The sequence below is a fragment of the Chiloscyllium punctatum genome, chromosome 6, assembly GCF_047496795.1.
Source record: "Chiloscyllium punctatum isolate Juve2018m chromosome 6, sChiPun1.3, whole genome shotgun sequence".
Lineage (NCBI taxonomy): Eukaryota > Metazoa > Chordata > Chondrichthyes > Orectolobiformes > Hemiscylliidae > Chiloscyllium > Chiloscyllium punctatum.
The window spans coordinates 51,881,709-51,907,573 of NC_092744.1; the positions used below are offsets into that span (position 1 = coordinate 51,881,709).

The 25,865-nt window shown below is 38.6% G+C and overlaps 1 protein-coding gene across 1 annotated transcript in view; it reads left to right on the top strand.

Annotated features, from left to right (window-relative positions):
* Positions 1-25,865, top strand: part of lekr1 (Leucine-, glutamate- and lysine-rich protein 1) — a 221,953-nt gene that overhangs the window by 187,273 nt on the left and 8,815 nt on the right. Inside the window, exons 11-13 of the mRNA XM_072572657.1 lie at positions 11,572-11,665; positions 19,023-19,187; positions 23,138-23,437. Of these exons, the coding sequence (XP_072428758.1) occupies positions 11,572-11,665; positions 19,023-19,187; positions 23,138-23,437 (559 nt within the window). The remainder of the gene's footprint in view (positions 1-11,571; positions 11,666-19,022; positions 19,188-23,137; positions 23,438-25,865) is intronic.

Sequence of the window (25,865 nt, forward strand, 5' to 3'; positions counted from 1 at the left end):
TCTTTCTATCTGATGACCTCAAAGCTTCTTTCCAGTGTTGATAACATAGACCTCTTTTGAGGTCTTATCACAATGTAGACTGTTGGACTGGGGTGGATAAAGTCAACAATCACACAACACCGGGTTATTTGAAACTGCAAGCTTTCGGTGCCCTGGTGCGTTCTTCAGACAGCTAGTGAGAGAGAATACATCGTAACAGAATGTAAAGTAAAAGATCAAAGGGTCATACAACTTAAGTGAATATATTGAACAAACATAGATGACTATAAAGTTTTTAATTAGTTACTGATTAAAGACTTAATAACCATCTAGGTTTGCTCAGTGCATTTATAGAATGTATTACCTTTGAATCTTTCCCTTTACAGACATTACTTTTTTGTGCCTGTTATAGTAATTGGTGAACAGTTTACAGCACTCTTTACTGAAATCCTAAGATTGAAAATACTAGTGTAATTGATTTTCTATAATTATATTTTATCATCACTTTTTATTTCCAAACCCAGTAAATTCACAAGTGTAGTAACAGGAACGGTCTGTAAGAAAGGGAACATTCTTTTAGTCTCAAAAATGGACAGAAATGGAACTTGAAGCAAATTAATCTTTACCTAAGAGACCAACCTCACATGTTGCCAAACTTTGAAACTTAAAAATCTTTTAACCTCTATTATTTACAACTTTAGGGACAAAGGCTAAATGATAGTCCTTAATTACAGCTTTTGAATCCACCAGTTCATTTTTGCCCCAAGTTTAGAGGAAAAATATAATTCCAATACATTGTTCATCTAAATCTGATTCATACTGACAATCTATAATGTGGTGAAAAACATAATTTTCCTTGTGAAATGTGTCAAGCTGATACATGAGTCCCAATGAAGTCTGGGCAACTGGATGTAATTTCTGTGTGTCTAGCTGTGGTCCTCTGATACAGCTACTATATTATAATTTTAATTCCAGGTTTGGCACCAAAAGCATTGTAGCAGGGGAATGCAGACTGACATGATGCAAACTCAAGAATCCAAATAGTTAATCCAAAAGTGGAACTTGCGGGAATTGAGGCCTCTAGTATAGAAACCACACATGTATTACTCAGGATACACAAAGACGCCTTGTTTTAATGATGTCTTTTATGATAAACTGCTGGAGGCAGCGAGGAATTGAAGAGCAATACTTTCCCTTAGCAATAAGACTAAGAAGCCTGTTGCCTTAAAGAAGACATGGCTTGAGGTGGTCCAGGAGACATCAGCCCACTGCATTGTGCAATGCTCCTGGCTTCAGTGTAAGAAGTGTTTTAATGGCCTCAGCTAGTAGAGGAAGGTGAGTATGGTTGTACATACACTTCAATCACTGCACCCTCTCAATTTGCCTTATCAAACCTACTCCATCACATCACTGCTCACACTCAATTCTCTTGCACCCATGCCATTCCTTCACTTTACATGCAATTCCTCACAGCCAATTATATCAATCACTGCTATCTACTTTCACATTTGTTTAATTTGCTGATTCTCTCTCTTGCAGTTACCTTCATGAAATGCATTGCATTCATCAGGTGAACCAAGAGTTTTATTCTTTTATCTGTTCCAAGAAAAGAAAGCAAGTTATGGAGAAAGGGAGGACTGAAAACAATCCTCCACAGATCTCACAACAGACAGCTGCAGACTCGGAAATTTTGGAAGCATTTTCTCCAAGATCATTAAAGAAGAACCCTCCAGCTTCCTCTTGACACACTTAGATGTCAGTGAAGCAACATGTCATTCAACATGCAGTTATATTGACTTGATTTCACTATTAAGTGAAACAAGGGCTCGATTTAATCCAGTCCATCACAATAGCAGCCAAGTCCTCTTAATTGTGGGAAACATGCTTCATTCTCCTGGTGACAGCAAGACCTTTCCTGATTAATTTGGATTGTTTAAGAGACTGAAATGGAATTTCTAACCTCTGGTGACAAAATAAATTGGTATGCATTTCCGTGAGCTGACTTCATTTTAATGGTGTTATAGTTTTTGCTTTTTACCATGCCTCAGACATGAATCTAAATTAGCAATTCATACAAAGCATTAATTACAACAACATATATCACACTTTTCCACATATACTATCCTGAAATTATTCAGCCTTGAGCTGGGCATTCTACATTTATATACAAAAAAATCATTACAAGGCTATGGGCCAAATGCTAAAAAATGGGATTTGAATAGTAATGTGGCTGATTTTGACAGGAAAAAGGTTGATTGGCTGCAGAGTCTTTGACTATGCTGTAGACCTCTATGATCCCATGACTCAGTGATTTCAAGTTTTCATGGTCATCAGTTAGCTTTCTCGCTGGGTTTAAAACTGTCTCTTTCCTTTGTAACCTCCCTCACTCTTTGTTGAAGCTTCCTTCTTCTACCATGTAGGCTCCCTCTCTCCCTTGCGGGCTTCCCTGTATCCATCTAGTCTCCCTTTGCAGCCTCCCTCTTCCCTGTTGCAGCCTCGCTTTCCCCTTTGCAACCTTGTTCTCTCCACTTGCAACCTTCCACTTCTCCTTACAGTCATACCCTCTTCATCCCTTTGTAGCCTTCTTCACCCCCTGCTCCACTTGCCAACTTCTGCTCTATGTTCCTTTTGTAATCTTCTCCCAATCCAGCCCTCTTTCAGCCTTCTTATAATCCTCCCACCCACCTTCGAGCCTCTTTCTCCCCACTGCTTTTGGAACCAACTCCTCCCCATGACCAGCTGGCTGTGTGCCTTCTTTTCCCACCTAACCATTCTTCTTGTTGCTGCCTTCTAACCTCGTAGCAGAACTCTGTTACATATTTAAATGGTGGAGTGACAGTTCTTCAACAAAGAGAAATTTCAGGTTATAGTTAGGGCAAGTGCAATGTTCTAATCTACTTCAACTAATACCATGCGATAAAAAAAAATCTGGTTGTAAGGATTTGTCACATTTATTAAAGTGGGGTGAGATTATAAGAATAGTGGGAATGTCTCCAATACTGGTAATCCAGAGGCACAGGCTTATTCTTTAGAGGACATTGAATTTTCACTTGTAGCATAGTAGGATTTGAACCGATCAAAAACCCATGTCACTAATAGAGAAGAAAAGTGTTGTTCTTTCCTAATCTAACCTACATCTAATTGCAGTCACACAGCAGTTTGGTTAAATCTTAACTGACTTCTGAAATACCCTAGCAAGCAAATACCTGTAGTAATTACAGATGAGCAATCAACATTAGACATGACAATATCCCATGAAAGAATAAAACCAAAACACAACTTACATTTTGCTTAATTAATTCTGGGGATTTAAAAAAATTCTTTAATAGGACATTGCTGGCAAGGTCATTATTTGTTGCCCATCCATAATTACCCTGAGGATATGATGGTGAGCGGCCCTCTTGAAGCACCAGAATTCATGTATTGCAGGTATATAAATGGTGCTATTAGGATGGAAAGTTCCAGGTCTTTGACCCAGTGTGGGAATTCTGATATTATCCCAAATCAGATGTTATATGACTTAGAGGAGAGCTTGCAGGAGTGCTGCAGACACCCTATTCCTCCTGATCACCCTCATTTTCCCACATAATTGTAAGAATGTTACTTTTGATATCCATTTGCTCAGCTCATTACATCAACCCTTTTGTCTTCTTTAATACTTTCATCTGCAACCAAACACATGTGTTACTTATGTTAAATTAAACCTCAGCCCCCACAGACCCACCACAGATTCAAATGTTGATGCATGAAAATGCCATTCAGATAATTTACATTCAGTAGTTCTTGTATTTACCTTTCTTACAGATATGAAAACTTTTTAGAATGCTGTATTTTAGCTCCTGCTCACCAAGAGCAATGTTAGCTTGCTATTTAATTAAATTGTCAATCAAAAAAAAAACAAGGTTCTGCTCTCAGACTGACTTCAGGCTTCATTTCAAAAATCTATAGCAATTCCAACTTCTAAAGAACAAAACATCTCATATTCATGACAAAACAGCATCTTTGACTTCTTGTGAGATTGCTTAAAATGTATTAACATTTTCAGTCTTTAATTTCCTTTTTCAAGATATCCAATCAAGATATCAGTTTAAAAATCCAGAATTACTTTATACCACATATTCACACTCTAATGGGAAGAAAAGTCTCCTTATTTCATGGTTTCTTTTTGTCTCCACTACCCAACTATATGATTTGGTTACCTCAGTCTCATCCGTATTTGTCATTGTTATGAACTTTGTTAAGGACCATGCCAGACCCCCTCAAAATATTTGAAGAAAGCAGCCCAGATCCTAACTTTTCTCATTGTTTTAAGCAGGTTTAGAGTGGATATTCCAGGAGTGATGCAGCTAGTCAAAACCCCTCGGTTTTAAACAAAACAGAATTTATTTACAGAGTACCAAATGAAACCAAAATAAATGAGAACAGAACACAGAATAACTGAACCTATCTGAAAACCCAACAGACTATCCCACCTTAATGATGCTGTTCCAAATGCCTGCAACAGTCTCCATAAACACCCTCTTGAGAAAAAGATAAAATCAGACACAGGTTCTTACAGGAGAGAGAGATGGCAGAGAGATTAGCATGGACCTTCCTTCCATTGTGGTTATTTCTTTGGATTCTTCAGCTTAAACTGACCAGCAGCTCTGAACAGCCACACTGCTAAAGCCAAAACAAACTGGAGAAAAGCTGTGCTGGAAGAACTGGCCACTCCCTTTTCATTGTACAAGTGTTTTTTTTTAATTAAACTTGAAAGCATTTTGCCTAAGGCAGTATCTGTTCGCTATAATCAAATTAGCCCCAAAGTCCATCCAAACCACACATATCAGAATCTATGTGTTTTCAAACCCTCTGGAAAAAAAAACCAAGGACAATGTAACCTTGTTAAAAGAGCAGCAGCATCACAACACCTACTAACTTTTTTTTCTGATCTTTTCCTGTCTTAAATTGATTTATCTTTGCCATATTTTTCTACCAGTGACGTAATGCTGTTAATTTCTTCTGTTTTCCCCTGATGTTGTAGAGCACCAAAGGATGAATTAATTGCAGTTGTGCAAATAATCTGAACGCCGTAGCTCATACTAGAACCACAAATAGTAATAAACAAAGTATCATGGTTACTTGGCAGAATTAGTATTAATTACTGGCTTCAGACTGTGACGTCTATATGTAATTTATATGATTGCAGTATAAAAAACCCATTTATGCTAAGCTGCAAGTTCAAGGAAAAAGAAATCCAAAGATCACATCATCCATAACAAATCCTCAATGTAATAAGTAGACAAGATCAGATATGATAGGGCAAGAGTGACAGAAACTACTTGATTCTAACCTTCTTTTCAGTTTCTCAGTACTGGGCTAAGATAATAACATTAATCCACTTCACATGGAGCAGGATTTTATTTCCACCAAAATATTGCATTCTGTAATTCTCATTTCTGTCAAAATTGTGATAGATGTGCTAACACTTTCTTAAAATATTTGATTTGTTAAACTCTCCTTGATAAAAGACTGTTTTCAATTTCTCAAAGTATGCAAAACAATAATTTGCATTTATATAACACCTTTAACACAACAAAATGTTCCAAAGCTTCAAGCACACGTTATCAAACAAAATTTGATACTGGGTCATATTTGCTGATCAGGTGATCAAACATCGCACAAAATGGGAGGTTCTAAGAGGAAGAGAGAAAGGTAAGTGAGGTGGAAAGATTTAAGGAGAAATTCTAAAGCTTAGAACGTAGGTATCTAAAGACATGGTCATCAGTAATGGATTCATTAAATCAGAGATCCAAAATAAGCCAGAAATTGGAGGGACATAGATATATTACAAAATCTTTTTTTACATGCAGAAAGAGTCATTTAGCCCTTCGTGTCGGTAATGGGTGTCCAGTGAGCATCATGATTTAGTGCTACTTGCCTGCCTTTTCCCATACCCTTGTGCAATGTTTATTTTCAAATAATCTCCAGTTGCCCTCTTGAATGCCGAATTAGCTCTGCCTCCACCACACTTTTAGGCAGTGCATTCCAGACTCTCTCTGCTAATTTAAGTCTGCACCATCTTGTTCTTGATCTTTTCATAAGTGGGAACAATGTTTCCCTAACTACTCTATCCAGATCTATCATGACATTGAAACCTTGACCAGTGGAAATAGTTTATCTGTCTTTTACTGCATTTTACCTCTTTACCTGTCTTATCCTGTTAATATCTTGGATATCGGGCGGCATGGTGACACAGTGGTTAGCACTGCTGTCTCACAGCGCCAGAGACTTGGTTTCAATTCCCACCTCAGGCGACTCTTTGTGTGGAGTTTGCACATTCTCCCCGTATCTGCGTGGGTTTTCTCCGGGTGCTCTGGTTTCCACCCACAATCCAAAAATGTGCAGGTTAGGTGGATTGGCCACACTAAATTGCCCATAGTGTTAGGTGAAGGGGAATGGGTCTGGGTGGATTGCACTTCGGCGGGGCGGTGTGCACTTGTTGGGCCGAAGGGCCTGTTTCCACACTATAAGTAATCTAATCTAAAGATCACCTCTCAATCTTCTTTTTTCCAAGGAGAACAGCCCAAACTCCAATCTATCCTCCTAGCTGAGTTTCCCCATCCCAGGAACCATTTCTCTAATTATCTCTGGTACTTTCTCCAATGTGATCATACACTTCCTATTATGCTGACATTTAACAGCTGGCTTGTATAGCCTCCTTGCGGCTTTTTTGAAGCCCCAAAGCAAAGCATACTATATAATTGATTAATTACTGTCTCCATTTAGCTTGCCACCTTCAGTGATCTATGTACATGTGCACCTAGATCCTTCTGTTCCTGCACCCTCTTTTGTAACCTTTATTTCATACTGTGTGTCAATTTTCTTCCTACCACAATGAAACACTTGACAGCTCTCTGCATTGAACCTAATCTGCCACCTACCTGCCTACTTACTAACACTTCTGTCCTTTTGGAGTTCTGCATTCTGTCCTCCTTGCAGTTTATGATGCTTCAAACTTTTGTAATCCCCACTAAGTTTGAAATTGTCCTGGTGCACCATGATCTGGATCATTAATCTGAAGAAATAAGGGTCCCAGTACTGACCCCATTGATCACTGCTCTCCATTTCCTATTACTCAGCCAGTTTTGTATCCACATAGTTACTACTCCATTTATTCCATGAGCTATAACATTTCTCAAATGTTGCTATCACTGTATCAAATGCCTTTTCAAATTTATGTACACCGCATCAACAATATTACCATGATCCACACTTCCTGTTATCTCTTCAAAAACTCCAACAAGTTAGTTAAACATGATTTCCCCCCTTAGAAATTCATGTTGGCTCTACCTAAATGTCCTTCCCTTTACCCCATGTGACTACTAATTCTATCCTGAATAATTGCTTCTAGAAACTTCCCCACCATTGAAATGAAACTGATTTATCTTTAATTGCTGAGCCTATCCCAACAAACGTATTGAATAAGGGCATAATATCTGCAGTTCCCCAGTTCTCTGCAATCTCCCTTGAATCGAGGGCAGACTGAAAGATTATTGTCAGTGCTCCATTGTCACTTCCTTCAGTGTACTTGGGTGCAGTTCATCTGATCTCAATGCCTCGCCAATTTAACTATGGAGTGTTGTATGACTGGAGTGGATTACCTCAGTAATGAGGGGTAATGAAATAATGGAGGAATTGAAAGTAGGAGTTCTGAATTTTGAGTGTGAGGCATGATCAGTTAACATGAAATTGTGAGCACACAATTAAATGATTAGGCAAAACTGTGACAGATGGAGTTCAGTGTAAGTAAGTGTGAGGTTATCTATTTTGGATCAAAAATATATAGATTAGGATAGCCTCCAAATGATATGAAGTTAAATACAGTGAATGTCCAAAGAGACTTGGGAGTTTAGGTGCACTGATTTTTTTAAATGTTGTGAGTAGGTGCAGAAAATAATCAGGAGAGCTAATGGGATGTTGGCCATTACATTGAAAAGACGAGAGTACAGGGATGTTGAATTTGTGCTGCAGTTATACAAAACCCTGGTTAGATTCCACTTGGAGTACTGTGAGCAGTTCTGAACACCACACCTGAAAAAGGATGTATTGACTTTGGGGGGAGTATAACGTGAACTTACAAGAATGATATCTGGACTTTGAGGGTTAAGTTATGAGGACGGATTATAAAAATTGGGCCTGTTTTCTCTAGACTTTAAAAGGTCCACACTTTAAAGAGTGACCTGATTGAAGTCTTCCAAGATACTAACAGGATAAGACAGGTAAAGAGGTAAAAGGCAGTAAAAGACAGATAAACTATTTCCACTGGTTGAGGATTATAGGACTATGAAACATGGTTCGAGAATTAGGCCAGACCATTATAAAGCACTTAGATAAATAAATGTAGTAAGTGTTTTGAACTCTCTTCTACAAATAGTAATGGATGCAGGATCAGTTGGTAATTATGCATCTGCAGTAGATTTTTTTGTTAAGCAAAGATATTAAAAAATATGAGCTAAAGTCAGCTGTATGGAATTAGGCCACAGATCAGCCATAACCTCATTGAATGGAAGAACAGGCATGAAGAACTAAATGGTCCACTCCTGTTCCTATTTTCCTGTGTAGTAAGAAAACCTTTGCAGATTTTTTTCAATTTTATCTGTTTGGCAGTCGACAATCACAATCATGTATTTATCACCAAGTGTTGCATCAATTTTGTTAACTATGAGGCAAGACTTTACTGATCCTGAGTTAATAAGCAGCTGCCCTAATCAGGCCATGGTTAAAAGGCCCTCAAGGCTTTATCAATGTAGCAGCGCCTCGATTTTCATACTTGTAGGAGGTGTTTATTTGAGTTGAGCAAATACCTCATTCATGATTGAAATTTCTACAAAGCAGGAGCAGATAGATAAATAATCCTTCTATATTAGTTCTCCCTCTATCAATTTCCATTGGGAACAGTAAGTTAAATTTCTGGCATTTGTACTTATGCAATTTACACCAAAGCTAAATTTACAAACAAGTTTGATTGTATGACATTGTCAAACTTGGCCAGTTGTGTATGTTTTCATTTAATTTCTTACAAACACTGTACTACTGTTTTCAAGACCATAAAATGTATATTCTAGATCATGACATCCGGAGTTTGGCGTAATTTATTTGGCATTGTTTTTTTCATTCTGTAGTATCAATTGCTAGTAGGGAATTAACTAATCACAATAGGGACCTTTTCTATTTATCATTAATTTTGAATAAAAAATTCTGGATTTCAACAGCTTTTATATTGTATTCATCTATTGTGTTCCTTGCTTGGCATTTTCCAATAAATTATCCCTTCTTTGCCTAACTGTAAATCCATAAAATCATTCTGTACATTTTTTGAGATTCTGCATTGAAATGTTTGGTTTCTATCAGAGATATTTATGAAAGAAAAATTAAACTTGTTGGGACATAAAAACAAGGGGAGGCCATTCAGCCCCTTGAGGCTGATGCAGCATTCATTCAGTGAGATCATAGCTAATCTGTGGGCTAACTCCTTATACCTACTTTTGCACCATATTCTTTAATACCGTTGCTGAACAAAAATGTATTGAATACAGATAGAAAATTAAGGTTTCCTCCCACAGTCCAAAGATGTGCAGGTTAGGTGAATTGGCTATGCTAATTTCCCCATAGTATTTGGTGCATTAGTCAGATGGAAATGGGTCTGGATGGGATACTCTTCGGAGGGTCGGTGTGGACTTGTTGGGCTGAAGGGCCTGTTTCCACACAGTAGGGAATCGAAAAAAAAACAACAATCCAACATCTATTGCCATTTATGGAAGAAGTCCAAACATAACCACCCTTTGTGTGTAGAATGCTTTCTAAATCTCTCCTGAATGGTCCAGCCCCCTAATTCTCAGACTATGCCCCCTATATCTAGAATATCCAACTAGTGGCAATAGTCTATCTTTTTCTACCCTGTCTTTTCTTCTTAATATCTTGACTTGATGTCTTTCTTGATGGTTGGCCACTGGCCTGGCAGCAATGAAAATCACCGACAATTCAAAAATAGCTATTTTCATTTGTGGTTACAAACATTCAATTTAAATTTGTTAATGTTCAAGCAAAGTTCACATATTCTGGCAAATTATTTACTTGACTAGCACTTGTTAATATTTCTTTTGTGACACTTTATTTCAGTTGCTGTACCTTTACCTTACTGCTCACTATGCTCAATTTGAGCTGTAAGTAAATTTCAAACTTCACTCTTGTCGAGCCTAGATTATTGTGTTGTTTTAAAGCTTTTCTTGGTCAGCCAGGGATTTTACATTGTGTTCACAGAAACTCCAATATCTGTTCACTCAATACTAAACTCCAGTTTGGATGGCTTCCATAAACCACCACCTTGCAAAGTGGATACAAAATGGATCTGCTTTGGAGTTACAAAATCTCCTTTTGCAAATAGTTACTAACTGTCCTGTTGCATTGCATTTCTTATCAGGTCTGAAATGATTTTTTTTACCAGTTACTGGAGCACACTTCCTTATTGAGGATCGCAATGAGGGTTTACTTCATAGAGTTCCTATGAATTCAACCCATCCCTGCTGCTAATTATGCTGTGTGAGCAGGCAAATTAGAACTGAATTTAAAGATCTCACAACACTGTGTACCATTTAGTATGAGCTACAAATCAAATTTACATCACAGCTTAACATGTTATCTGAACAGACCAGTTCATTATGCTGTGTTGCCGCTCATGATGAAGGTTGCTGCCACTATTCTATTTAAATTTAGAAAAGTACATGGCCTGCTTGGCGTAGTGTGGTAGAGAAAAACTATTTCTTGGTCTAATTAAAAGAGTCTCTTGTAGTTAACAAAGTATAACTTAATGCATGTTAGCAACTAGTTACACATTAACCGATGTGATAGATAGATATTGTTACAAAGACTCTGAGGAGGTCTAGATGTTGGATCTTACTCTTTTGAGATCCTAAGTTGTCATGCCCACAAGTCCATATGAAATCATCATAATGGTTGTGTATATTGGCATGCCTCAGTGTTAACCCTTTCAGGCCCTTTCAGACCCTTATCCAACAATTTTGACAAAACTATGTTCCTCCATCACTTTGTTTCAGACAGTCTCTTAATTAGGCATACCTGGTGATCCAAAGAGCACTCTTCCATTTAGTGTCAACTGAATTCTTTAAAAAGAAATTAATTTCCTTATTTCTCTGAAGCTTTATGGATGGAAATAATTTTTCTCACACATCTAAGATGTCTGGGAGTAATTTTAAAAAGTCACCCATCCTGTGTCACCCTTATGTAATACAGCTGTAACCTACCTCATTTTATGTTGAATGTAATTGACAGACACAGACTATTTGACTCAAATGGTTGAAATACCTTCTACCTTCTATTTGCAATATCTAGTCCATTTTATGGGCAGCAGTTTGAATGGTCCAATAAATTTGAAACCAGTACTTTTCTGTCTCTTTTGTTTGTTTACAGCAAAATATTTTTGTTAAATTAATGCTTTATATGTTTTTCATGAGAAATTTTGTTTTGAAAATTTTGATAAAAATTTAAGCTCTGTAACATTTAGCAATGTGTAACTTTGTTTTTTTATTACAGGGAACAGATGGTGATTTCACATCAGAACAGGATTAAACAGCTTCAAGAACATCTTCAACAGATGTTAGGTGATGAAGATAGCTGGAGGGCGAAAGTAGGGAACTTCTGTTTTGCTAGGTTTTCTAAATACGTATTGTGACAAGTGAATTTTTTTTCAACTACAATTAATACCCATAGAGAGAAGAACATGAATGAGCCAACAAATTAATCTGACATTCTGGATAAGTGGTCTTGGCAAACCATCAGTGTGGAGATTGCCTTTTAAAATAAATCATACTGTTATCCAAGGTTATCTCAGAAGTATTCTTTTGTTTTGAAGAAAAACATCTTGAATTTTTGCACAGAATTCTTTTTGTATTGTTAGTAACCATGGCAAAGCTTGGCTGGTTCTGATTTTAATAAGAATCACGAGTCTTGATTGGTGTAATTCTCATACTGAATGCTGAATGTCATTCCCACTGGCAAACTTTTTCACAAAAAGCATCTGTATCTAATGTGAAGCCTGCCCTGGAAAACTGGTTGCAAGCTTGTAGATCCAGCTTTCACCAAAATATTAATTTTACAGGCAGATGTTGGTGTTGATGTGTTTTAAGAGAATGGCTCTCGCCGGTTCACTATAATGATGTAAGAAAGTTTTACATTGACCAATATATGAGTATCGTGCAAGAGACTGTTCCTGTCAGGAAATCAAAATCTTGGTCTTCATCATATTGAAATGCTCAGTTCCCACTCATAAAACTTTCAGTTCCTTTTGCACTTGAATGTCCTACATTTACTTGCAGAAACAGTTTGAAAGTAAGTTGAGGCTGTGTCTCATAGATTATGTTTCTTCTGTAACAATCTTTCAATTGATGCCAAAACTGTGGTATTTTCCACAAAACATAATAATAGCAGCAACATCAGGATAAGATATAAGAAAAGAAGTTAAGAGCTAAGCTGATTGAAAACAAATGAATTTCACTTACACCCATTTAAGGTTGGCAATGTCAGTTAAATTTCAAATTTGCTTCATATCAGCCCTTCAAAATATTTGCAATTTTTAATTGTGACAGAAACTTCATGCGACAATAAGTATCCTTTCACTCATTCACAAAGAACTGTAGCTGCATTGATCTGGAACAACGCATACACAACCATTGAACAAAGTTCTGTTTTCTACTGAGCAAAAGACAGATTCATTTTAATAATAATTTATAATAGATTATTCTACTTTAAATGGCCATATACCTAATCTAACATGAAGTCATGCATATGTGTAATGATTTTGTAATTAAACATTCAAGATCAAGTTATTGTTTTTGACATTCACCATAAACTCAACTTGTTGCAACTGACTTCACACAAGGTCATGCAAACCATTAACATCCTGCTGAAGTTCAACTATGATATCATTCACTAAACAAATTCCTTCCTTCTTGACAATATTATTCACTTCCATTGCTTCCTTAACTAAATGCTACTGAAAACTGAATTAATTTGTATAATAAATGATATGCCAGGTGATTGACTATGGAGTAATAGAAGTCCCATACATATTTCATGCTGTGAAAAAAATGAGTAGTTGAATGGTCACGGCCATCTTTGTTAGTAATGCTGTCCCTAGATTGTGTATATTTCTGTAACAAAAAAGTCAGATACAAAAATATTCACCTGGCATATCAACTCAATAGGCATCATTTATTATACAAATTAATTCAGTTTTCTGTAGTATTTAGTTAAGGAAGCAATGGAAGTGAATAATATTGTCAAGATGGAAGGAATTTGTTTAGTGAATGATATCATGGTTGAACTTCAGCAGGATGTTAATGCCTTGCATGACTTTGTGTGAAGTCAGTTGCATGGTTTGAATAATATATTTACTGGGAAGCCTTGTGACACAATGGACAACCCTGTCTCTGAGCTGGAACTTTGGATTCGCTTTCACTCTAATACTTGATGGCTAAGAAGAGTGTTTTCCTAATGTGGCCAAACAGGTTGAATATTAACTTGCAAAGTCTTCCTACGTATGCTGTTGGGAAATGTTGATAATGGGAGCAATTTCTGGTCAGCTATGTGATGGAAAGGAAAAAAACCAGGAAACTCTGCCTTTGCTATTCAGAGATCTGACATATAGCAACTTGAACTCTATGGAGTTATTTGGCTGCTCAGCTGGTGTGAATCAGACTGATGCTGACAACATAGAGTTTGGTACTGTTTCTTGCAGAATGACTTGAGTCCAACCCCCTTTCCTTACCTGTGGTGGAAGTTGTGCACTGTAGGGTCTGACCTGCCTTTGTGCAGAGGCGAGAAGGACAAGAAACTTCACACATTAAAAGCAAATGAATCTTAATGCATCCTAAACAATTGCACATGTGTGAAAGAGTACAGACTGTCAGCACAGAGATTATCTTTCATGCTGCATTAAACAAAAGTCATTGTGACCCTAGCAAGTGTTTTATTGAATAGATTGCAAAGATTTTAAGGAACGAGTGGATCATGTAGTATTACTCATGGATGTTTATTTTTCTTAAATTGAGAGCCTGACTGGTCATCTTCTCACTAATTATTTGTAGATTAAAAAGGAAATAAAACCATGATTTATATGTAAAAAAAAGGTGTTAGCTGAAACAGAATTTCCTGTTCTTTTACCTGAATTGCACTGGCACTGCCAATGGAGAAAGGTCATACACAGAAGACCGAAGAGTGACACAATTCTGCGTCAGTAACTTTAAAGGATGAACAATTAGGCAGCTGGCCTTGCTGAGGCACAATGCTGAATCTAATTTTCTTGTATTTGCCGTACTCAGGAATGCTTAAAAGGGTACAGTACAGGAACAGACTCCACCATCCTGAGCTAAAATCTGAGTGACAGCACTGGCTTTGTCATCCCCTTACAAAGAGCTGTAGTGCTCAATAGCTATCAATACTGCATCAGCAAATTGCAGCAGGCTAACCCCGGGAATGGAAGCATATTTGGAGGTGTTCTTGTTTCCCTGTTTCACTTTCAGAAAGGAACTTTAAAGACTAAGGATCTGAAGACTTGTAGGTGGAAACACACCAAAAGATCATGATTCAGACACTCGGATAAACTGGATCTTAGAGGCAGATAATGGTCTGGTGATGATTTCTCTGGATAAGTAATTCTGAGACTCAGGCTAATGCTGTAAGAACTTGGATTCAAATCCCACCATGGTGCTGGCTGGCGAAGTTTCAATTTAATTAATAAATTTGAAATATAAAGCTAGTCTCAGGAATGGTGATCAGGTCAAATATCACCAATTGTAGTATAGACACAAATGGTTCACTAATAGCATTTCAAGAAGAAAATCTGTTGCCCTTACCCTATCTAACCTTCTATCCAAGCCAAACAAGTATGGCTGATGCTTATTTGCTCACTGAATTGGCCTGGCAAGCCATTTGTTTCAAGGGAATTTACAATGAGGAAAAAATACTGGGCTTTGCCAATGATGTCCACATGTTATGAAAGCATTTTTAAAATCCCTTCTGGCCTGGAGCTCCTTCCAAACAAACTGGGTAGTACAGGATGCAGCAGCATGCAGCAGAGAGATACTTAATAGGTGTGTGAGGAACTAGCACGGCAACTATAGTTTAGAAAACGTTTTTTGCCAGAATTAGAACCATTTTGAATTTGTTTTGATAAAGTTTGTTCTTATAAAATATTTTTGGTGTAGTGTGGGCAGGGCAAAAGGTAAATAGGAAATACTTAGCAGATCTGGTAGCATCTGTGGAGAGAAGAAAAAAGGTAATTAGATTAGATTCCCTACAGTGTGGAAACAGGCCCTTCAGCCCAACAAGTCCACACCGACCCTCCGAAGAGCAACCCACCCAGCCCCATTCCCCTAAATTTACCCCTGACTAATGCACCTAACACTATGGGCAATTTAGCACGGCCGATTCACCTAACCTACAAATCTTTGGATTCTGGGAGGAAACCGGAGCAAACCCACACAGACATGGGGAGAATGTGCAAACTCCACACAGACAGTTGCCCGAGGTGGGAATTGAACCCAGGTCCCTGGTGCTGTGAGGTAGCAGTGCTAACCACTGAGCCACTGTGCCGCCTGTGGGAAAAATTAGATTCCCAACAAATCCACACCAACCCTCTGAACAGTAACCCACCCAGACCCATTTCCCTCTGACTAATGCACCTAATACTATGGGCAATTTAGCATGGCCAATTCACCTGACCTACACATATTTCGACTGTGGGAGGAAACCGGAGCACCCGAAGGAAACCCACAGAGACATGGGGAGAATGTGCAAACTCCACACAGATAGGAGTAACGCTTCAAGTCTGTAAGCTTTCGTCAGAATTATTAGAAATTTAGAAGGTTAGAAAATCTTTTCAACAAAAGAAAGGAAGAGTGGGGAAAATAAGAAAAAGGGAAGCTCTGTGATATGGTAGATGTTTGTTAAGATGCAACAGATTAGATATGATACATTTATTAATTATGCAGAAAAGTATACAACTAGTAGCAATTCAAAGTGGTGGAGGCGACATCCACCTCTTCTGGACCATTTTCAATTTGAAAGAGACAACTTTCAAGTGAGCATTGTCCTTCAAGAAGGACATATCCTCTAACTCTGAGCATTTATTGAGGTACCCTTCTTTAGAGTTGGTAATCTACAATGGCAGTTAATTACTTGTCTGAATCTTTTTCAGCTAGTGAGCACAGACTACTGTTCACAACAAAATAGCTATTGTCCTGCTTTCCCACTTCCATTATAAGGTTAGTGTTCATTTTACCTATGAACAAACCCTTCTGTTTTTCTTAAACAACTTAGGGCACCAGGAGTCAATGGAGTGATAGAGTCTATACCAATCATCTTGAACTTGCCTTTTCTCCTGATATAAGAAGTTTTGTTTAATGTTTGAGAAAAGGGGACATAACTGGTGCAGCAGCCATTGCTTGAGGTCTTATGCCACACAGAAAATACTGAAAACGTTCAAATTTAATGGGATCCCAACCTCTAGTATCAGGATGTGTTTTAGTTCACAGATTGATTGACAGTTTAAAGTAGATGTAGAGCCATAAACAAAAATACTTCTTTTTATAAGGGCATAAATTGTTAAAGGAGTTTAAATGTAGCAAGTATGTTTTTAATCAATAAATATGTTAATTTAATCAATTGAAACCTATAACTTGACCATATTCTCAAGTTGGATCCTGAAGTCTGCCTATGAGTGCAAACTGGTAAGTGGCATAGAGGGTTTAAGGAAAAAAGGAAGTTGGTGGGGGACATGGTTTTGGAATGTGAACATATGAATTAGGAGTAAAAGAAAGCATCCAAGCCTGCTCCTTCATTCAGTAAGATCTATTTATGTTTTGAATTCCCAAATTTCCATCTACCCCCGATAACCTTTGCTTCCCTTGCCTAACAAGAATCTACCTTTTACCACCTTCAAAATATTGAATTACCCCACCTTCACTATCTCCTGAGGATAAGAGTTCCTAAATTACATCTGGATGGGTACATGAATAGGAAGGGTTTAGAGGCATATGAGCCAAATGCTGGCAAATGGGACTAGTTCAGGTTAGGATATCTGATCAGTGCTAGCAAGTTGGACTGAACGGTCTGTTCCTGTGCTGTATAACTCTATGACTGTGAAGGAAAACGTTTAATTCTCCAACTCATTTTGGTCAGAAGAATAGAAAGGCAACTTATTATCTAAATGGAGAGAAACTACAAAGTGCTTTGGTGTAGAGAGCTCTGGATGTTCTGCATGAATCACAGAAAAGAGTCTGTAGGTACAGCAGGTGATAAAGAAGGCAAATGGAATTTTGACATTTATTGCTAAAGAAATATAATGTAAAAGTAGTTGAATGTTGCTCCAACTGTACAAGGCATTAGTGAAACTGCACCTGGAGTATTGTGTAGTTTTGGTCCCTACAGTTGAGGAGAATGTAGTTGTATTGGAGCCAGTTCAGAGAAGGTTCACCAGATTGATTCCAGAGAGAAGTTTGTCTCATGAAGCGAGAGTGAACATTTAAACCTGTTGTCTTTAGATTTTATAATAATGATAACGGATCTAATTGAGGTATATAAGATGCTAAAGGGGATTGTGGGGCAATTTAGAACAAGGGATCATAGTTTTTGGATAATGGATAGCAAATTTTAAACAGAGATGAGGAGAAATTACTTCTCTCAAAGGATAATGAATTTGTCAAATTAATGATCCAAAATTACATGGATGCTAGGAGACTGAGTAAATTTAAGGAGGAGAGAGACAGATTTTTAAATAGAAACATTTTGAAGGGTTATGGAGATCTGGCAGTAAAGTGGAGTTGAGGCTGAGATGAGATCAACGGTGATCATATTAAATGGCAAAACAGACTAGGGAGATTGAATTGCTGACTTCTGCATCTAGTTCTTATGTTATAATGTTGCCTCTTCCATCCTGTTTTGAGGGGTAGTAGGCCTTACTCCCATTAAAACTCCATTTCCCCAGAATCAACATTGGACCACCTGAGGCACTTTCTCTTTAGTGAGGTTTATGGAGCCAGAAATTTTCCAGACTCTATACTCCCAACTTAGGAATGAAAATTCAGGCCTTTGTATCATATTCACAATTTGCTTTCCTCACATACTTACATCAGCAACAAATTTGGCCATTAAACATTTGGTCCCTTCATCCATGTTGTTCACATAGATTATTGTGCACTGCATTGATTAAAATTGTCAATTTCAACTGATCCATTTTTCTCGCATCTCTGTTTCCTAATAGTTATCCAATTATTTCTCAGCCCCCTTCTCTCTCTCCAGTACAGAGGAAAGGTTCCGACCTAAAGCATCGACTTCCCTGCGCCTCTGATGCTACTTGATCTGCTGTGCTTTTTCCAGCTCCACGCTTTACTGCCTCTGACTTTCTAGCATCTGTAGTCCTCATTATCTCCAAGTTACCCAATCTTCTTAGCATGCCAAAATATTGTATTATTGAAATTGTACCTTATATAGTAAATCTTTTTATGATACTTTATTGAGTACCTTTTGGAAATGCATCTATTCATTCCTCCTTATCAATGCTACTGGTTACCCTCAAGGAACTATGTAGAATATGGTTTCCTTTTCATTAAGCCATGTTATCTATGCTTGATTGTATTCATTTTGTAAATGATTTATTACCTCAAATATGTGTCCTTTGGCGTGTCTAGGTAATTTTTGCATTTGAAAATCATTCAATCAACTCTAGGAATATAATATTTTCAGTCATTTATATCTAATGTTGTTGTCATATCCATAATATTGCTTACTTAAAAAATGTTAAAACCTGCTCTTGTACCAGTAATAAAAGTAAAAATTCATGAAAAAAAGGCAATATGTGCTAATTTGAATTAACTTTTCCCCACTTGGTAAATTTTAAATTCTTTGCACAGAAAATGTAGTTACTGATATTTGATTCTATTCATATCATTCTAAGCAGTAAGCAATGCTCATTGTTTGTTCTCCAGATAGATACAGAGTTATCCAAGCAACAGGCTCATCACTATGCAGAGCTTAAGAAATTAGCACTTCAGATGAAGGAAGAAGCAAAGATTGAAATTGATACAGAAAGACAAAAACAGCAAGAACTAATAAATAAACACAATGAAGAGTGCAAGACACTACAGGCACAGGTTTCTGGTATATCTTGATCAAAATAGGTTTTGAAATGCTGTGATCTCATGATTGTGTACATTTGTTTGTGAGTGCATATGAGCAACCTAAGTATACAACATATGCAAGAAAATAGTTACACAGCCCATTATATTCCTAGTGTGATACACATACGTTTTCAAATCACATTTTATCAAATGTTTTACTTTCTTGCAGTATTCTTTACCATTATTAATGAGCAAAATAATTTGTGGAACTGTCTTCATATGAAATCTGTGAGTGTCTGGTGTTGTGGGTATTTGATTCTGCTTTCTCCCCTTAGCTACCTTTCTTGCTACTTTTTTTGAAGGCATGTTTCTTCTGTTACTGATTTAGAACAGAGTGTTCAGATGGTTTCTCTGGAAAGTTTTCTTTTCAGGGATCTTTCTTTCACATCTGTTGTTCAGCTCTGTGGCTTTCCTGGCTACTAGCTGGTCTTAAAACTGTACTGGCTCTTTATTGAAAAAAGTGGTTTTTTTAAATTCTTCACTTCACCAGATGATCTCAGCCCTATTCCTGATCTTCAGTGCTGTCATGATTTTCTAGGCAGTATATCCTATCCTGACACCATCTTTTATCATGTGGTTTGGTGCCAAACTCTGAGTTTAGTTTCATGCTGGACTGAGAGTGTAGTGCTTGAAAAATACAGCATGTCAGGCAACATCCGAGCAGCAGGAGAATTGATGTTTGGGGCATAAGCCCTTCATCAGGAATGATACATGTGGGTCGGGGTTGAGAGATAAATGGGAGGGGGGGTGGGTTTAGGGGAAGGTAGCTGAGAAAGTGATAGGTGGATGAAGGTGCGGGAGAAAGTGATACATCAGAGGGGAGATTGATGGACAGGTCGGGAGGGTGGTGCTAAGTTATAGGCTTGGGACTGGGATAATGTGGGGGGAGGGGAAATGAAGAAGCTGTTGAAATCCATATTTATCCCATGTGGTTGCAGGGTTGCAAGGCGGAATATGAGGTGTTTCTCCTCTAGGTGTCAGGTGGTAACGGTTTAGCAGTGGAGGAGGCCAAGGATCTGCATGTCCTTGACGGAGTGGGAGGGGGGAGCTGAAGTGTTCAGTCATGGGGTGTTGGGGTTGGTGGGTGTGGGTGTCCCAGAGATGTTCTCTGAAACGATCCTTAAGAAGGCATCCTGTCTTCCCGATATAGAGGAGACCGCACTGGCTGCAATGGATGCAGTAGATGACATTGGTAGAAATGCAGGTAAATTTCAAACAGATGTGGAAGGAACCCTTGGGGCCTTGGATGGAGGTGAGGGGAGTGGTGTAGGTGCAGGTTTTGCACTTACTGCGCTAGCAGGGAAAGGTGCCAGAAGTGGGTTGGAGGGGTGTGGACCTGACGAGGGAGTTGCTGAGGGAATGGTCTTTTCAGAACACTGATAGGGATGGGGAGGAAAATATATCTGTGGGATCCATTTGCAGTTGGTGTAAGTGGCGGAGGATAATGCATTTTATGCAAAGGTTGATGAGGTGGAAGGTGAGGATCTGGTGGGTTCTGTCCTTGTTGCATTGGGAGGGGTGGGGTTCAAGGGCAGTTCTGCATGAAGTGGAGGAGATGCACTGGAGGGCATCGTCAACCACTTGGGAAGGGAAGTTGCGATCGTGGAAGAAGGAGGCCATCTGGGACTTTCTGAGGTGGAATTGATCAACCTGGGCACAGATGCGGCAGAGGCGGAGGAATTGGGAATAAGGGATGGCGTTGTTACAGGAGGTAGGGTGGGAGGAAGTGTAGTCTAAGTAGCTGTGGGAGACGGTGGACTTGTAGTATATGTCTGTAGTTAGTCGGTCGCCAGAGACGGTGATAGAGAGGTCCAGGAAGGGGAGGGAGGTTTCCGAGATGGTCCAAGTGAATTTGAGGTCAGGGTGGTAGGTGTTGGTAAAGTTGATGAACTGTTCAACCTCCTCATGGGAGCACGAGGCGGCACCGATACATTGATGTAGCGGAGGAACAGGTAGGGGGTTGGTGCCGGTGTAACTGCAGAAGATGGACTGTTCCACATATCCAATGAACAGACAGGCATAGTTGCATCCCATGCGGGTGCCCATGGCTAGTCTTTGGTTTGGAGGAATGGGAGGTTCAAAAGGAGAAGTTGTTGAGGGTGAGGATCAATTCAGCTCAGTGGATGTGGGTGTCAGTAGAATGGTGCTGGTTGGGACAGTGTGAAAGGAAGAAATGGAGGGCTTGGAGACCTTCATCATGGCAGATCAATGTGTACAGGGACCGAATGTCCATGGTGAAGATGAGGTATTGGAGTGGGGAAATGAAAATCTTGGAGGAATAGAAGGGCATGGATGGTGTCACGAACATAGGTGGGGAACTAAGGGGGACAGGATGGTGTTGAGGTAGGAAGAGGTGAGTTTAGTTTTACAGGCTGAGACTGGGGCCATCAGGTTTGTGAATCTTGGGAAGGAGGTAGGATCGGGCAGTGCGGGATTCACATTGAGGTTGGAGGCTGTGGATGGGAGATCCCTGGAGGTTAGGAAGGAGGTAGAACAAGCCAAGAACTGTCTTCGCACTTAGACTTCAAAATAACATTATTTATAAAACATTATAAAACATAATATATAAAGGCTGTGATTTATAGTTACATTAGGTAAGGTTTAATCCATCTTCTTCCCATGTTTGTGACCATGTGCTCATGTGAGACTTCCAATCTAGATTGGTGAGGTCTGGTAGCCTTCTTCCAAAGGGCAGTGCAGTGTGACCTAACTTTGTCCACACTGCTCTATTTATGATCAGGGACAGCCAGTTCCATGACATAATTGAAAAGTTGCTTCAGAGTCCCAAATGCGAAAGTGAGGACTGCAGATGCTGGGGATCTGAGTCAAGATTAGAGTGGTGCTGGAAAAGCACAGCAGGTCAGGCAGCATCCGAGGAGCAGGAAGTTCGATGTTTCAGGCAAAAGCCCTTCAAGAATGAGGCAGACAGCCTCCGGGGTGGAGAGATAAATAGGAGGGGTTGGGGGTGTGGTCCCAAAGCCCTTACACAATATTGATCAGTACAATTTTCATGTGCAGTACAATTTTTAAACAGTAGCTGCTTGTAAAGTAAATGAAGTGCATTAATGTAATAGTTTTAATGATCTCACACTTCCCAAAACACTTGGATCCAGGAAACTATTTTTGAGGATAGTCATTTTTTGTCTAAGAAACTCAAAATAAAGTTACAAATGTATCTTTAATCAAACTGTGAATTGATTAAATGTTGTACTTAATCAGGGCACAAGGAAACATTTTAATCAAACAAAGGATAATAACAGTTAAAATGACAAAATGCTACAGCCAGGATATAAAGTGCTTAAGAGCATAAAAGAGGTGTGATAAATGTGGATGAGACTAATATGTACTGGATGTATCTAAATACTAGTTAAGCATTCAGATTTTAAGACATTTGTTGGAAATTAAGACCATAAGAAAGCATGGATGATTGTAAAAGTCTTTAGACTTGACAAGCCCATTCCCTTCACAATTAGTGTACAATTTGTCTTTATTACAGACTTCATCTACACACTCTCTTAACATAACAGCTATTTCCAGATATTCTGTTATATTTGTGGAACTCTACAGAGATAACAGAAGTCATGCTTTAGGAAGGCTGTAGGGGTGCTTTAAAATGTGTTAAAATAACATATAATTTAAAAATGTAAAATCATTTCAAAAGTAAAATTTAAGCTTTCCTGTCACAATATAATGCTTATTAACTCTATGAAGTTTAACTTTCTTCTTATAGCCATATGGTAGAACTAACTGTCATTATTTGAAAGAGACAGCTGTTAGATCATCAGTGTTTAATGAAAATTATAATATTGTCTTTCTAGCAAATTTGTAAATAGATTGATATTAAAATTGAAATTTGATAAATCAAGTACTTTTTCACCTCAACTAATTTCTATATGGATTATAATTTGGATGTTTTTTGTTAGGTTTCTGACTTAATCAGTGATGCTACCAAAGCATTACAGTTGGAAGTGAGCAAACTGAAGAAAGAGCTTCAAGACATTCAGTGCCGTTCAATAGAGAGTGGACGTTCGAAAGATTGTAAAATCTATAACTTGGAAAAGGTAATCTCTCAGCTAGAGGCACAGCTAAAACAAGAACAGGGCAAAATGGAATCCATAACTGAGGAACTGAGGAGTGAAATACAGCAGAAATCAATTGAGTTAAGAGAAACACAGCAGGAGGTACAGCAGCTAAAACATGAACTGGACCAGGCCAAAGCAGAGGTATGTTCTTCTTATTACAAATGCCTAGCTTTTTAACATTTTTTTGGAGAGCGTGTAATGCCCCAATAATTTCATATATTAAGCAGTTGAGTTGTACAGACCCCCCAGAATGTTCCAGGTATGAGCCTGTGTGTTTGGCCCCTTTGCTAATCAGTGGAAGTACCCACATATGAATATCAGGTGGGGACAATAGAGCTGTTCTTATTCATAAACATAAGCTCATTAATCTTTAATGTCTCTACTCCTTAAACAATCTTCACAAAATGCACTTGCCCGTTTCCTAAGCATTTGATAATGTAATAAAATGACTCACCTCAATATTATTCGATTAAGGCACAATTATTCATGTTGAGGAGGTGAGAATTTGGAACAGAAGCCAGGTCTGACAGGGTTCCACCTAAGACAGCTCATTTGGAAATTCCAACACTTTCCAGTGCAGATCAAAATATGATGGATGGACATATTGGTTGATCTTATCTTTCCTGGTGTAGCAAGAACAGAGGCGAAAAGGTGGGAAAATGCAGAGAAAATGAAAAGATCAGAAACTCAATGTTGAGGACCATTTTTCCCAAATTGCAGTGACTACACTTCTTCCATGCATTTACATCTCATTGAAGCCATAACTCATTTTAATTATAAACCACTTCCAATTCCATTCCTCAAGAAACTAGATGGTGCAAGTTCTCAACATCTAAGTCAGAATTGATAGCTCGCAACTGTAGCTTACCTGAATGCTTATCATAATATTATAGTAATAGAAGCTGAAGTAGGCCATTTGGCCCATCAAGCCTGCTCCGCCATTCATTAAGATCATGGCTGATCTATCCATAATCTCAGCTCCTCTTACTTGCATTATTCCCATAACCCTACCATGCTAAAACCCATCCAACTGTGTCTTGACTATATTTAGTTAAGCTGCCTCTACTGCTTCCTTGAGCAGAGAATTCCACAGATTCACTACTGTCTGGAAAAAGCAGTTCATCCTCATCCCTGTCCTAAATCTACTCCTCTAATCTTGAGGCCATGACCCCTAGCCCTAGTCTCACCCATCAGCGGAAACAATGTGCCTGCCTCTATCTTATCTATCCCTTTCGTAATTTTATATGTTTCTGTAAGATCCCCTCTCATTCTTCTAAATGCTAGCGAGTACAGACCCAGGTGGCTCAACCTCTCCTCAAAGGATAACTCCCTCATCTCCAGAATCAACCTGGTGAACCTCCTCCAGATACGGTCTCACCAACACCTTGTACAATTACAGCCAAACCCCCTACTCTTAAATTCAGTCCCTCTAGCAATGAGAGCCAATATTCCGTTTGCCATCCTGATTACCTGTTGCACCTGCAAATCAACTGTTAGTGATTCATGTATGAGCACTCTTAAGTCCTTCTTCACAACAGTATACTGCAATCTTTCACTGTTTAAATAATACTTTGACCTACTATTTTTACTTCCAAAATGGATAACCTCACATTTACCAATATTGTACTCCATCTGCCAAACCCTTGTCCACTCATTTAAACTAAATAAATTGTTCTGTAGACCCTCCACATCCTCTGCACAGTTTGCCTTTCCACTCAATTTAATATCATCAGCAAACTTGGATATGTTACACTCGGTCTCCACTTCTAAATCATTTATATATATCATGAACAGTTGAGGGCCCACCACCCACTCTGTGGCACCCCAGTCACCACTGATCTCTAGAAGAGAAGTACCCATTTATCCCAACTCTGCTTTCTATTGGTTAACCAGTCCTCTGTCCATGCTAGTACATTCCACACAACTCCATGCATAGATTTCTGATGGGTGAGCCTTTTATGTGGCACCTTATCGAACGCCTTCTGGACATCCAAGTATACAACATCCACCTGTTCCCTTCCATCCACCGCGCTTGTTACATCCTCAAAGAATTCCAGTAAGTTTGGTCAAACATGACCTTCCCTTCCTGAATTCATGCTGCATCTGCCTGATCGAACCCTTTCCATCCAGATGTTTCACTATTTCTCCTTTAATGATAGCCTCCAGCATTTTCCCAACTACAGATGTTAAGCTAACTGGTCTATGGTTACCCGCCTTTTGTCTACACCCTTTTTTAAACAGTGGCGTGCCATCTGCTGTCTTGCTGTCCGCCGGAACCTGCCCAGAGGCCAGTGAATTTTGGTAAATTACCACTAATACATCTACTGTAACTTTTGCATTTCTTTCAGCACTCTGGGATGCATTCTGTCAGGACCAGGGGACTTTACTACCTTTAGACCCTCAAGTTTACTCAACATTACCCTTTTAGTGATAACAATTGAATTGATGTCCTCACCTCCTATCATATCGTTAACATCATTCTGTGGGGTGTTGGACACATTTCCACTGTGAAAACTGACACAAAATAGTTGTTGAATGTTCCAGCATTACCCAATGTTAATTTCCCTTT